General features: G+C 40.8%; 1 protein-coding gene across 1 annotated transcript in view; it reads left to right on the plus strand.

The window, feature by feature from the left end:
• Positions 1–219: 219 nt before the first annotated feature.
• HGD (homogentisate 1,2-dioxygenase) overlaps positions 220–15,547 on the plus strand; it is a 44,544-nt gene continuing 29,216 nt past the window's right edge. The window contains exons 1-4 of the mRNA XM_019729646.2: positions 220–704; positions 6,475–6,546; positions 7,374–7,462; positions 11,455–11,560. Of these exons, the coding sequence (XP_019585205.1) occupies positions 690–704; positions 6,475–6,546; positions 7,374–7,462; positions 11,455–11,560 (282 nt within the window). The 5' untranslated portion in view covers positions 220–689. The remainder of the gene's footprint in view (positions 705–6,474; positions 6,547–7,373; positions 7,463–11,454; positions 11,561–15,547) is intronic.

Consider the following 15,547-nt stretch of genomic DNA (forward strand, 5'->3'; position numbering starts at 1 on the left):
TAAAGAATTTATAAGAATTTAAGAAATGAATTAAGAGGAGAATAGTAAACATCTCAGTTTGTTTCAAAGGAAGTGCTTCAAGCTCTGAACCGTTCACGCAGCTCATCCCTGGGAGGCACCTATGGAGAGCTGTCTCGACCTGGTCCCCGTTTCTGGCTGCTATGTGTAAACACCTGTGTCACAGCACAGTTAACTTCCTCACTGCTCTCCAGAGAGTGAACACTCTTTTCTACTCCTTCCCAACCTGAGTCAGGATTGAGTGGAGGTGCCTCGGCCACACCGCGCGGGAACTAACTACCACACGTCCTTTCCTAGGGAGCTTTCAATTCTCTGCCTGTAGTACTAAGCCGCCTTCTTTTAAGTGGAACAAATAATTAGCCAATCTTTACCTCTAGAGAAGAGGAGACCCACCTCTGCAAACTTTTCCAGAAACAGCCTGGGGTTAGTAATAAACCAAGGCAATTGTGTAAGCAGTTAGTTACAAATAAGCATGCTGGACTTTCTCCCTACTTTATCAGTTAGGCAATTCTTGTGACTAGTTTGCAGGACCTGCTGACCAGTGAGCACAGAGAAGTGGTGGGAATAAGAACATTCAGAGAGTGGTTTGAAGGAGAAGCGGAAGCATTTTGCCTTCATACTCTCTATGCGCTTGGGTTTCTTGAATTCATCACACCTGCAGCAGACGGAACATGGCCACATTGAAGGTAAGGAACTGTCTGGCAAGTTTGACATGGCTCCTTCAGCCAGAACTTATGGAAGCTTCTGAGAATTCCAGAGCATCAGAGTTAGAAAGGATTTTGAGAGGCCCTGGTCCAAACCCCTGTCTTAAGAGGCTTCACTATGCTGTCTGTAGGCATGGCTGGGGCTGTGGGGATGATGGAGAGAAGATTAAAAAAAAAGAGACAGAGAGATGATGCTCTTACTGTCCATCTCTTGCCTTTGTTCATTTCAAATATTGTCTTGGGAATCTGCAGATATCATAAGGGCTCCCTCCCACTGTGGGCAGGCATATTTCTCACTATGTCCGTTTCCCAGCCCCTACTCTCTGACACCTGCCTGCTGCTGCAGCTTCCTGGATTGCCTCTAGCTGACCAATTAGATATGTTTAATCTACTCAGTTATTTTGAGGCTCACAATCAGCCCTTGGCCAGTAGAAGTCCCAGCACTTCCTCTAGGAAATAATTGCTTTTTATCATTTATGTACAATTGAAAATTATGCGTGGGGAATGTGGCTATTAATGAATTGACTCATATTGTAATTGCGGGGTTGTAAAAACATACTTTCCTCCTACCTTCTAAGTTCTTCTAGCTGGGCTAATGATCAAACTAACAGACCCAGATTAACAGGAGACAGTGTCCAAAGTTTATTATGTAGACATACATTCGGGACTCCATAAGAATGTGACCCAAAACACACTGAGCAGTTGGGGCTTATATGCCATGCTGGACAAAGGAGAAGAGGGGACAGAGTCTGGGATTTCAAAGGGGAAATGGGTAATTCACAGGTAGAGGAGAAAGAGGGAACATATGGCAAACAAATTCCTAGGCAACCCAGGAACAAGGGAACATAGTGGGGAGTCCCGTAGGACAAGTTTTTGTAAGGATTCTTCCTGTCTACCATACTGTATTCAACATTCCAAGGTGAATAGGCTAAAGTCCCCTTCCTGGAGTAGGCCTTCCCATCTGAATTCTCTTAAGGAGGAAAAGGGGGTTGTCAAAGGTTTTTCTGAGTCTTTTGTTTCTTAATAAGCAGCTTTAATCAATAGTACAAAAGGCTCATTTTGTGATGGCAAAACTTCGGTTCCCCTCAGAATCATCAAAAATTTGGGATGCAGGCACTCTTGTTTCTGTTTAAACAGTAAGGAAAGTAGAGTTCAGAGAGATTAAGGGATGTGCTCAAGGTGATGGAGACTTTATTAGAAGCTGGGTTTTTCTGAATCCAAAGCCCAGGAATCTACCAGGTTCCAAAAGGAATCTACCAGACTGAGTGTCCTTATTAAGAGCAGGGAAAGGGAGTGTGTCCCTAGTGTCTAAAACCACGCCTGATGTCCAGCCCAGGCTTTCGTGAGTGCCCAACACATGCATGTGGAACTTCCCAGAACCTTGACTCAAGCCACGTGGGCCAGACTCCAGGCTTCTTTCCAGAATGCAGGGTTTGAGTACCTCCCTAATGCCTTTCAACTGATGCTGAGTTTGATGAATCAAGAATCTCCCTAATTGACAGGGATCCTGAAAACACTCAATAGAAAAGAAAAAGTTTGTTTGTTTATCTTTGTGCCTGATCAAGAATTAGAAAAGTTGAGAAAATTCTCATTCTGTCATTCAGCAAATATTGTGTTAGTACATGATGTCACAGATCAATATAGGAGAGGAACTGAATCTGGGCTCGGTGGGGTCAAGACAAACTTCTTGAAGGAGTCTATTTCTGAGCCGAGTCTTAAAAGAGAAGTGGAAATGACTAGGTGAAAAGGGATGGGTGCCAGAGGCAGCCCCGTGTATTCTGGGGTCCAAGAGTGGTCCAGCTCAATTTGAGTTGCTGCAGGGACAGCCAAATTGAAATTCCCAGGAGATAGTCAGATGTATGGATCTGGATCTCAGAGCAGCGGGTAGGGCTAGGAGAATATTGGGAGGTCATTATATTAAAGGTAGTAGTTGAAGTTTTGGAAGAGGAGGAGTACATAAAAAACTGTGTTCCTGACGAAAATCCTATGGGACAGTTCAGCAGGGGTTGGAAACATCCTTACCATTTATAAATAAATTATGTCCAAAATCCCTTCTGCTGAAAATTTTAAGCAACTTATTATGCGCAGCGCCAGCACACCACTGTAAATTGCATGCTGCTCTTTGTTCTCAGTTTCAAAGGGATTCTTCCCAGCCTGCTGTCTAATCTCCACAAGGAAAGGTTAGCTCTAGAGATCAGATATCCAAACACAGAATGCCAGATTGCATCATTCTAATCAATAAGCATTATATAAGCTAAAAAAAATATATTTCTCAGCTTTTATTTTTTCATTTTAATGGATACGTTAACACCAAGCTTCAGATGAAATCACATTTACATGAAAACAGCACAACTGGAGGAAGAAAATTCAAAAGATAAAATAAGAAAATTAAATTTAAAATAGACCACCCTGTGTTCTTCTTGCTTCACTTCTACATGTCTTGATTTCCTCATGACTTGATTTCTAAAATGAAGAGCAGTTTAATATGCAGACTTAGCGAACCAAACATTTTGATTCACTAGGTCCGGCTCTGAATTTAACAAACTTCTGGGGTGATTTTAATGATTAGCCAAAGATGGGTCCCACGGGCCTATGTAATTATTATGTTAGTTTCCTGTTTCTGCTATAACAAATTACCACAAATTTAGCGGCTTAAAACAACACATATTTATTCTCTTACAGGTCTGGAGGTCAGAACTCCAAAATCAGTTTCATTAGGCTAATGTCAAGGTGTTGGCAAGGCTGCTTCTGCTGGGAGACTCATTTCCCTGCCTTCTAGAAGCTGCCCACATTCCTTGCCTTGTGACCCCTTTCTCCACCTTCAAAGTGCATCACTCCAATCTCTGCTTCCATCATCATATCACTATTTCCTCTTCTGGAGTCAAATCTCCCTCCACCTCACTCTAGCAAGGATGCTTGTGATTACATTTAGGGCACATGCCAAAAATTCAAAACTATCTCCCCATTTCAAGATCCTTAACTTAATCACATCTACAACATAAGCTAGGCAAAAATCACATCTCTTTTGCTATATAAGATAACACAAGTTCCAGGGATTAAGGCATAAATATCTTTGAGGGTCATTATTCAGCCTACCACAATATTCTGCAAGTTCCCCTAACAATCTGTATTCTATGTTTCTAATAAGGTTGATGAGAAATACTAGACTCTTTCCAGAGGAAAAATGGTAGCTGTAGCTGCATCTCTACCCTGACTTGTCTCTCTTTCCTTCATTCCCAATACAAGGAAGTGAGATGCACCATGCTCAGGGTGTTACTCAGAATCAGAGTCAGGAGAAAACACCTCATAAAACTACTCTTGACAAATAAATCATATCCTGAGGACCAGGTGAGAATTTAAAAACTGTGTACTAGGGAGCTGCCAAAGAACTGATGGCACTGAACTTACATGGAGCTCAGTCATTTGTTCTTTTATTTAAAAAGGATGCATATAATTCTCTTGGAAAGAAACGAAATCATACTTTTATGTGAAATCAAATTATTCAGAAATCTGGACTGAAGAAAATATACAAACACACTTGCTAAATGTCAGGGGGGTTGTTTTTTGTTTTTTGTGTTGTTGCTGTTGTATACGGTATAGTTGTACATAGTCACTGAATCAGCTGCAGTTGAAGGCTTGGATTTTTCACAGCAGATATAGGAGAGTTCAGATTCTGTCCTTGATCTCAAAGCCTTGGGAAAGCAGCTGCAGAATACTGCTTCCTTAATTCAAATACCTTCAGCAGTGAGGGACATGGCATTTTAAAGCTCTAACAAACTCATCTGTAATTTTTCTGTCCGAGCACTATGAAAACCAACTGATGTGAGAGTGACTCAGCAGTTTCCACCCTCCTCTTCAGCCACTGCACCACAGCTAAGATTGAGACACCAATTCAGGACTCACACCAGTCTCAGAGCTGGGTGACTCCCTTCCAAACAACCAGCTTCCTTTCCTAGTTTTTAAAGCAGTCTGAAGCAAATGCTTCAGAACTCCATATACTCTTACCTATAACCCTGGCCTCTGTTCTGAGGCCAGCAGCAAAGAATGGGGATAGCTCAGCTGCATTCCTCCTCACTCACCTCCCTGCCTCCTGCAGAGAGAAACAACCCAGCAGTTGAACAAAGTGAAGGCACTGTAACCCTCAGCAGCTTCAGTCACAGATTGGTCTAAAATTCCATTTCACAGAATTGAAGATAATTGGGGTCATTACCATTTCTCAGCATCTCAAATTCAATACTGTTGATGGTGAGCAAGAACTTCATTTAGAGAGAAGAAAATTGTGCTCAGTGGAGAGTCAGAATGCTGGATGGTCTCTGCCATTTCCCCAAAGAAATCATTCCAAACTGCATGCCACTGCTGTTAACCAATCTGTATATAATGGAACTCGATGTTTTTAATGCTGATAGATTTTCAAATATACCAAGAAAATTGTGTCTGGAGGCAAAAAGAATAATTTCCCTTCCATTGCTTCCTCGGTCATAACATTTCACATTTGATATTCCTTCCAAATATAGACAGCTGTTGGTCTGATCATCAGTCACGCACGCAGGCGTGTTGCATCCAGCTCATCCTTCTCCATGTGGCTGAGAACTCTGGAGGGCTTACCCTCCACCCACTGACAGCCTTCTTATATCTCTTAAAGACATGTGCTCAGATGGTAGCATCTCACTCCTTGAGTGTAACTGCACTTTCATTATCCTGGGCTAAAATTAAGTACTTTTATTTGGATCAGCTATGGAGGGAAATGGCCACTTGTTTTGATGATTAAGTTAGAAAAAAAGGGTGGCGGGTTCTAATCCGACAACACCATAAATAGACTCATATTAGGATAAAATCTAAGTGAAAACTAAATCAACCAATGGATATCTATTGAGCATCTTCTATAAACCAGGCACAGGGCATATAGAGGTATACAAGACTGCCATAGTTTCAGACTTCTTGGAGCTTACAAACTAGCAGAGAAGTCTGACAGTGAACAAGAATTCAGAGGTGTGTTAGTGTTGTAACAATAAGTTTCACTGGTTCCACATACTTTCCTTTCTTGAGAAACCCCCTGACTTTATTTTCTCTGGGTGTAAAGTAAACAGATGGCAATCAAAATAGACACCGTTTTGCCACTGTGGACAGATTCTGGACTGGCACTTCTCCTGAAAGTCATCCATACCTTCAAACTTCCTTTTTATATGTATAATCCATAGATGAGCCAGATAATGTAGGCTTCTGCCTAAAGTTAGGCTAATTTGGAGAACTTTCTCTCAAGGGTTTTGCTCTAAGACTGAATCCACATGCCTCTTTACAGTTGTTTGGTTTAGAGTATGGATGGGGAATGGAGCCCCAAACTCAGGGAGGTTTCAATCTAGGCCCAGCAAAATCCTACTAATCTGGAGTTGAGGTGATGCCTGAGACATCTCCCCTCTCAGAAACTCACTGACGGGACGAGGATTAAAGAACCTGTTCTTGGAGTGGGATAATTAAGAACAAGCCTATAAATCGACTAAGTGCAGCGAAAGGTGGAGAGTCTACGCAATATCCAGCACTCTTCTCCCAACTAATTGATGGTCTTTAAAATTCACACAGAACATATTATCTTTCCTAAATGGTTCACATGCCATGACATAACAAAGACATTATGTATGGAATGTCATACACTAACATATGTCCATACAAAAATTTTTACTTTCATAGACTGTCAGTGTTGTGAAATCTCTTTAAATCCCATTAATGGTGGCCTTTGTGTCTTTGTCACATGCAGTACATTTCCGGATTCGGGAACGAGTGTGCCTCAGAGGACCCTCGCTGCCCCAATGCTCTGCCAGAAGGACAGGTATGAGTAAATAGAATATTACTGTCGCTTAGAGAGCTCCGAATTGTAGGAATGAATGATCAGCCCTCGGGCCAAGCGCTTCTACCCACCACAGCTCTTGTAATTTAGCCTGTGAGGTGTCTAGGAGTTTGACAAATCATTAAGACAATCAAAATAAGGAACAATGACAATACGAAGATTAAGGTTGGATATTGGTTACCTACGGCAAAGCACCCAACCTAAAATAGTAAGACTAAATGTAGGACTTCCAGGAGGATGCCCTAGGTACAGGGCTAAGGGGACTTTTTTGTAGATCCTCTGAACGGCTAAGATATGACAATGATGGCAAAATAATCAGCTCCCAAAAAAATGTATGCTCAATGATGTTCACACTAGTGTGTTGGTTATAATAATAAAAATATGGCAAACAAAATTTCTTTAAAAAATTTTGAAGAGTATTTCATGCATGAAGAAATGCTCATGATATAGTGTTTCTTCTTTTTAAAAAGTCCTGATTATTACAGGACTATACGTATCATAAAATCCTCATTTTGGAGGATAAGAATGGAATGAAACATACCAATATTTCAACATTGGGTTATTTCTGGATGGTGAGATAATGGGTTATATTTTATAAATTTTCTACAATAAGCATGTAATACTTTTCTAATCATGAGGCAGAGTCACCTAAAAAGTTAGTACAAGAAGTATGTATGCAGTGGGGATGATCGTGCGCAGTAGCCTCGAGCCACCACATCCAGGACAGAATCCCCCCAGGGGGTGCTTGGTGGGAAGGTGGGATGCTTTTCACATTGGAGTGATGTTATTTATTGCTCCCTTTGTTTTAGAACAATCCTCAAGTTTGTCCCTACAATCTGTACGCTGAGCAGCTCTCAGGATCAGCTTTCACTTGTCCACGGAGCACCAATAAAAGAAGGTACAAGGATTAGGTTAATTCCGACCTGCAGAATACAGGACCTATAACTAGTACTTGGTGCAGCCACCTACACCTGGGCCATAGCCTTCCAGGGCTGCCTATGATCCTGCTTCTGACCGGCTGCACTCTGGGTCATAGTCGGAGGAGGATGGGCCTTGTCTCCACCTAGAATCAAGTGACTGGTGGATGAAGCTGAGAGAACAGCTGCACAGAATCTGGAAACACACGTCCAATTCCATTTACAAATTCTCACTTGTACTCAGAAGAAAATGTTCCCAATACTCTGGCCTCCACCTAAAGATTGTCCAATTGAGTTTTGGATTCTGTTTTACTTGTTTGTTTGGGTTTTTTAAATAACTAACTCAAAATTATAGAAGATTCAGCACAATATCTTCCTTAGCTGATTGTTCTTTGCATGAAAAGGTTGGATAATCGAAGCTTGGGTAGTTGAAAGGTCATGTGTTACAGCCCCTTGTGGTTTGCATTAATAAGGTTTTTATTCTTTGGAATTTGCCGTTGCTGGAAACCAGTACATTCATTAGCACAATGTGTCGTGTTCCATGTTTGCTCTAATCCTACAAGCCAAGGTCAATGAACTCACTCTCTTGATTAACTCCTATGAGGCAGGTTGGATGCAGTATGTGTTGAGATTTGGGGAGGTAGTAAGTGTGGTGATTTAAACAAGTAGTGTCTAATTATAGGAATTTCAGGCTAGGGCATCTGTGAAGAGGGCTGCTACTGATTTTGGGGATTTGGGGAGGTCGGCAGGTGGTCATGTACTGCTTAGTGGAAGGGACTGGGTTTATCTCCATGAAGCCCTCCTAAGAAGCAAATGCGATAGTAGTACAGAAGCATGATGGAACACACAAATGACAGATCGGTCCCCTGAGTAGTTAATCATGCCTACTCTACAGGCAAGCCCCCTGAGCTTCAGTCCTGGCTCCTTCTCTTTCCAGCTATGTGAACTTGGGCAAGTCATCTACCCTCTCAGAGTCTCTGGTTCCTCATTTGTCAGAGATAATACCTATTTCATAGTTGTGATGAGGACTGAAGACAGGAATGTATGTAAAGTGCTTAGCACATTGCCTGGCACATGGTGAGTGCTCAATTGACATTATGATAATCATCATTATTGTCACCATAGCAAAGTTTCTCCCCTCCAATACAGAGTATCCCTAGGAGGCTCTCAGAGAACTAAGTGTGAGATATGACAGGTGCTATACTACCACGTCAATATCATGGTCAATATCATCTCTCAATAGATACAGGCATGGAGGGAGGAAGAGATAGTTTCCCATACTTATCAAAAATCAAGAGTTAATTCTACTGCTATTTAATCTTTCTTTCTCTCTCTCTCTCTCTCTCTCTCTCTCTCTCTCTCTCTCTCTCTCTCTCTCTCTCTCTCTCCCCAAGCCCAAACAGTCAAGGTAAGGCAAAAAGACAATTCCTGTCCAATCTAATTTATGACAACCTGGCCTCCATGACTATGTTCTTGACTTTATGTCCCAGTTACTAACGGGACACCTGGACTCCGGATTCTGCTGCCTGCCCCATTATGCAGCAATATCTTCTGCCAGCAGGAGCTGAGCTCTGATCCAGGAGGCTGAAAAGGAGCTGTTGACATTTCATTAAGAAGCTGGCACCATTCCCTGAATCAGAATTAAATCTCTGTCCAGGGCGATGTAGTGCTGCCTGGGGAGTTTTATAAACTCAGCTAAAAAATAAGGGACACTAGGCATGGCTCACCCATCTGTTTAGAACTCTTCAAAGGTATCAACAAGAATATTATGAAAATGATCAAAATCCCCAGTGGGAAGATGGAACTAGCTCCATTCATAGATGAGCAAGCCTGAACTTCTTAAAGTTAATCACTACTCATTTAAACTACAGAGTGAAGGGCCCCCACAAAACTATGAGAGATTACCGTGTTTCCCCAAAAATCAGACCTAGACAGATGTCAGCTCTAAAGCATATTTTGGAGCAAAAATTAATATAAGACCCAGTCCTATTTTAATATTTAATAAGGTATAATATAATATAATATAATATAATATAATATAATATAATATAATATGATATAATACCAGGTCTTATATTAATTTTTGCTCCAAAAGATGCACTAGAGCTGATGGTCTGGCTAGGTCTTATTTTCGGGGAAACACAGTATATCTATCTAGGATTAATTTTTATCATGTTAGTTAACTGATCCTTTACGTCCTGGAAAGGACAGAGAATGTGGAAAATTTAGACTATCATAAAAACCCAGATGATTAGGGGTGAACAGACAATTCAATACACATTTAATAAGTGAGCACCAACCATGTGCCAGGCATTCTAAGTACAAAACTCTGAATCCTCACAACAGTCCTAGGAGATAAGGATAAGGAACACAGGATCAAGAAAGTTTTGTAACTTGCCTGGGACCACACAGGTGGTTCTAAGGTACACACACACATACACACACACACACGCACACGCACACACACGCACACACGCACGCATGCACCCACATGCTGTCAACACCATATACTACTAGAAACTAGAGAGGCTTAGTTTTTCATGGCCTGAAGTCCAAAGTCTGAGGTAATATCATCTAGAGCTGGAGAAATCAAATGGAAACTGAACAAATCTAGCCCTTTTAACTCCCAAGTGGTTCAGTGTGGGGTCAGGCCAACTCCACTCCCGAAGCAGACTGTTAGGGCTTCAAGGGCCAGAGCCTGTTGTAACAGGTCTGATCTTCCATTGTCAGAAGTAGGGTTCCTCTTTCCTCTGTAGTCTGTCAGGGTAATGGCCTCTGAGAGGGCTTGGGGCCTTCTTAATGAGTATCAGTGTCCCTCTCAACTTCTGGGGGTTGGCCTCCTGGTGTCCTTCATGGTTCCTTCATCAGAGTTTTCTTCTCTTTCTGAAGCCTGAGATCTGAGTCCTGACAGGAAGATCTTTGGCTCGGACCTTGACATCTACAGATAGTAAAATTTGAAAGGAAGGAAGGAAAGAAGGAAAGAAGGAAGGGGGCCATAAGTGTACTATAAGAAAATATGGACAGATGGTCTTATAATTTTAGAGCACAGAAATGTTAATTTCCTAAACCTCTTACAAATTAATATCAAAAAGACAAATAACCCAATAGAAGAATGGTGAAGGACTTGTGCAATTTGTAGAAAAATTACAAAAGTCTAATAAACATACATATTCTCAAACTTACAATAAAGAAATGCAAAAGTAAAATGAAATACTATTTTTTACCTGTAAGGTCAAATTTATTAATAATACCCCATATTTCTGAAGATGTGAGTAATTAGGCACTCACACATTTTTGTTGTGAAAATAAAAAGTGGTACAATGATTTGGCAGTTTTGCTCACATATGTATTGAACATAACTGAGAGAATATACAAGAAAGTTTTTAAGCTCTGTAGCCTCTGAGGATTAGCCCTGAAGAAACTAGAGGAGAAAGCTTTTCACCTTTCAGGACTTTTTGAATTACTTGAATTATTTTTTACCACTGGCAAGTATTACTTTTATAATTTTAAAGAAGAAAATTGATTTATATTTCAAAAATAACAAAGAAACCACCCATAGCCTCTCAACCTATGTAGGATTCATTGTCCTCAGCTTCCAGAGCCAGGATTAGTGTCCGATGACATATATAAGCTAATGTTCTTTTATGGATTTTCCTGCACAGATGTCCCTCAAGGTACTTCCCCTTCCTTTATCATTGTCGTTGGGAAAGACAATTCTTCATTTTTGTCAATATGGGAATAACCAAGAGCCAGAGCCTTAATTTGAAGAATAATAGGTGGAGTGGAAAGGGGAGAAGAGGCCAGGGCTATGGGCAAAGGTGGTTATTAAGTGATGCTGTGTCATCGCTTCTCACATTAAAGCCCACAGATCGTTGTTGACTTGAGTATCTTCCTGATGGTACTTCCTGAGCCAGTCTGTATATCTATCACTCATAACATCACCATGAACTTATGTGTCCTTGTTTTCCCCCAGTTGGCTGTACAGGATTCTACCTTCAGTCTCTCACAAGCCCTTTGAATCCATTGACCAAGGCCATGTTACTCACAACTGGGATGAAGTCGATCCTGACCCTAACCAGGTAACTGGGTCCTGTGAATTGGAGCACACCATGTATCCGAGGCCTTGAATAGAAATGTTTAAGTCAAGCCTGAGTGTTGGAGAAATTAGACAGTTTTAAAAAATAAATGCTAAACGTATCTGTTCTTTTGCTCAAACTTGGGTGGGAATTTTGCATTTGATCGGTTATGTGCATGCACACTTATGTGCATGTAAGTTTGTGTTTTTCTAGCCTAGTGGCTTCTAATAGGTAGGTACAGAAGTGGTTCAGACTTGGCAGGAGTGCCAAGGTGACTTGGATGAATGGAAATTATACAGGCTGGTGAAAATATCTATGTGCCCATAGGTTTGTTTATGTGTTTGTTTTCATCTAAATTTACCACAGAATATAGAAAACACATTCAACACTTACATATCTGAAAAGAGGCCTCTGATATAAGGATGAACTGGGTTCTGTAAGTCTATTGTGGTGACAGATTGTTATCACATTCTCTGCAGACCTAGGGATTTCCATTCATCGCCTAAGTTTCCTCCTTTTGGTTTAGTGACCAGTGGGATTTTCCTCTGGGCATTAGTATTATTAATACATTCTGCTTTCACTAATGAGACAGACCCAATGCTATAATGAAGTGAGCTTTATTTTGTTTTATTTCATTTTACCTTCTGAGAACTCCAGGGTATTTATTCCCTTTGTCCCTCAGCTTAGGTGCACGTCACTGATAACAAGTATATAATACAGGAAGAAAAACAGACCCAGGTTTGCATCCCTACCTTCCACTACCTGCTGTGTCCTTGAGCCACAGTGTTTTACCTGTAAACTGGGATGGTCAGACATCTGCCCCGCAGTGCTGTTGTGAAGATTATGTGAGAGAACGGGTGTGAACATGCTTCACACAGTGCCTGGCACACAGGAGGCAAGAATCACGACTCTGATGCAGCCATTTTGATATCTTCACTTAAAGGCAGTGATAATACATATGAATCACAGAATTTATATCCACATAAATTTGTTTTCTCATTTTATATTAATTTTTATTCTGAGGTCCCCGTCTGCCAAATTGGCACAAAATAACTTTGTCCTGGTCTTGCCTGGGAATTGCTAGTCTGAAAAGGTGCCAAAGTAGGAGAAGAGGTTGGGCTTTGCTGGTTGGTCCCCCTCACTGGGTAGTGTTGAGACGCCTATTGTTCTGCTACTAACATGCCAGGTTTGGGCATGAAATCAGTTGCAAGGCCACGTCTGGTCCTGTCATCTTGGATATACCATAGCAAAGTTTCTCCCCTCCAATACAGAGTATCCCTAGGAGGCTCTCAGAGAACTAAGTGTGAGATATGACAGGTGCTATACTACCACGTCAATATCATGGTCAATATCATCTCTCAATAGATACAGGCATGGAGGGAGGAAGAGATAGTTTCCCATACTTATCAAAAATCAAGAGTTAATTCTACTGCTATTTAATCTTTCTTTCTCTCTCTCTCTCTCTCTCTCTCTCTCTCTCTCTCTCTCTCTCTCTCTCTCTCTCTCTCTCTCTCTCTCTCTCCCCAAGCCCAAACAGTCAAGGTAAGGCAAAAAGACAATTCCTGTCCAATCTAATTTATGACAACCTGGCCTCCATGACTATGTTCTTGACTTTATGTCCCAGTTACTAACGGGACACCTGGACTCCGGATTCTGCTGCCTGCCCCATTATGCAGCAATATCTTCTGCCAGCAGGAGCTGAGCTCTGATCCAGGAGGCTGAAAAGGAGCTGTTGACATTTCATTAAGAAGCTGGCAACATTCCCTGAATCAGAATTAAATCTCTGTCCAGGGCGATGTAGTGCTGCCTGGGGAGTTTTATAAACTCAGCTAAAAAATAAGGGACACTAGGCATGGCTCACCCATCTGTTTAGAACTCTTCAAAGGTATCAACAAGAATATTATGAAAATGATCAAAATCCCCAGTGGGAAGATGGAACTAGCTCCATTCATAGATGAGCAAGCCTGAACTTCTTAAAGTTAATCACTACTCATTTAAACTACAGAGTGAAGGGCCCCCACAAAACTATGAGAGATTACCGTGTTTCCCCAAAAATCAGACCTAGACAGATGTCAGCTCTAAAGCATATTTTGGAGCAAAATTAATATAAGACCCAGTCCTATTTTAATATTTAATAAGGTATAATATAATATAATATAATATAATATAATATAATATAATATAATATGATATAATACCAGGTCTTATATTAATTTTTGCTCCAAAAGATGCACTAGAGCTGATGGTGTGGGTAGGTCTTATTTCGCGGGAAACACAGTATATCTATCTAGGATTAATTTTTATCATGTTAGTTAACTGATCCTTTACGTCCTGGAAAGGACAGAGAATGTGGAAAATTTAGACTATCATAAAAACCCAGATGATTAGGGGTGAACAGACAATTCAATACACATTTAATAAGTGAGCACCAACCATGTGCCAGGCATTCTAAGTACAAAACTCTGAATCCTCACAACAGTCCTAGGAGATAAGGATAAGGAACACAGGATCAAGAAAGTTTTGTAACTTGCCTGGGACCACACAGGTGGTTCTAAGGTACACACACACATACACACACACACACGCACACACACGCACACACGCACGCATGCACCCACATGCTGTCAACACCATATACTACTAGAAACTAGAGAGGCTTAGTTTTTCATGGCCTGAAGTCCAAAGTCTGAGGTAATATCATCTAGAGCTGGAGAAATCAAATGGAAACTGAACAAATCTAGCCCTTTTAACTCCCAAGTGGTTCAGTGTGGGGTCAGGCCAACTCCACTCCCGAAGCAGACTGTTAGGGCTTCAAGGGCCAGAGCCTGTTGTAACAGGTCTGATCTTCCATTGTCAGAAGTAGGGTTCCTCTTTCCTCTGTAGTCTGTCAGGGTAATGGCCTCTGAGAGGGCTTGGGGCCTTCTTAATGAGTATCAGTGTCCCTCTCAACTTCTGGGGGTTGGCCTCCTGGTGTCCTTCATGGTTCCTTCATCAGAGTTTTCTTCTCTTTCTGAAGCCTGAGATCTGAGTCCTGACAGGAAGATCTTTGGCTCGGACCTTGACATCTACAGATAGTAAAATTTGAAAGGAAGGAAGGAAAGAAGGAAAGAAGGAAGGGGGCCATAAGTGTACTATAAGAAAATATGGACAGATGGTCTTATAATTTTAGAGCACAGAAATGTTAATTTCCTAAACCTCTTACAAATTAATATCAAAAAGACAAATAACCCAATAGAAGAATGGTGAAGGACTTGTGCAAGTAATTTGTAGAAAAATTACAAAAGTCTAATAAACATACATATTCTCAAACTTACAATAAAGAAATGCAAAAGTAAAATGAAATACTATTTTTTACCTGTAAGGTCAAATTTATTAATAATACCCCATATTTCTGAAGATGTGAGTAATTAGGCACTCACACATTTTTGTTGTGAAAATAAAAAGTGGTACAATGATTTGGCAGTTTTGCTCACATATGTATTGAACATAACTGAGAGAATATACAAGAAAGTTTTTAAGCTCTGTAGCCTCTGAGGATTAGCCCTGAAGAAACTAGAGGAGAAAGCTTTTCACCTTTCAGGACTTTTTGAATTACTTGAATTATTTTTTACCACTGGCAAGTATTACTTTTATAATTTTAAAGAAGAAAATTGATTTATATTTCAAAAATAACAAAGAAACCACCCATAGCCTCTCAACCTATGTAGGATTCATTGTCCTCAGCTTCCAGAGCCAGGATTAGTGTCCGATGACATATATAAGCTAATGTTCTTTTATGGATTTTCCTGCACAGATGTCCCTCAAGGTACTTTCCCTTCCTTTATCATTGTCGTTGGGAAAGACAATTCTTCATTTTTGTCAATATGGGAATAACCAAGAGCCAGAGCCTTAATTTGAAGAATAATAGGTGGAGTGGAAAGGGGAGAAGAGGCCAGGGCTATGGGCAAAGGTGGTTATTAAGTGATGCTGTGTCATCGCTTCTCACATTAA

This window comes from Rhinolophus sinicus, linkage group LG01 (genome assembly GCF_036562045.2).
Source record: "Rhinolophus sinicus isolate RSC01 linkage group LG01, ASM3656204v1, whole genome shotgun sequence".
Taxonomy (NCBI): Eukaryota; Metazoa; Chordata; class Mammalia; order Chiroptera; family Rhinolophidae; genus Rhinolophus; species Rhinolophus sinicus.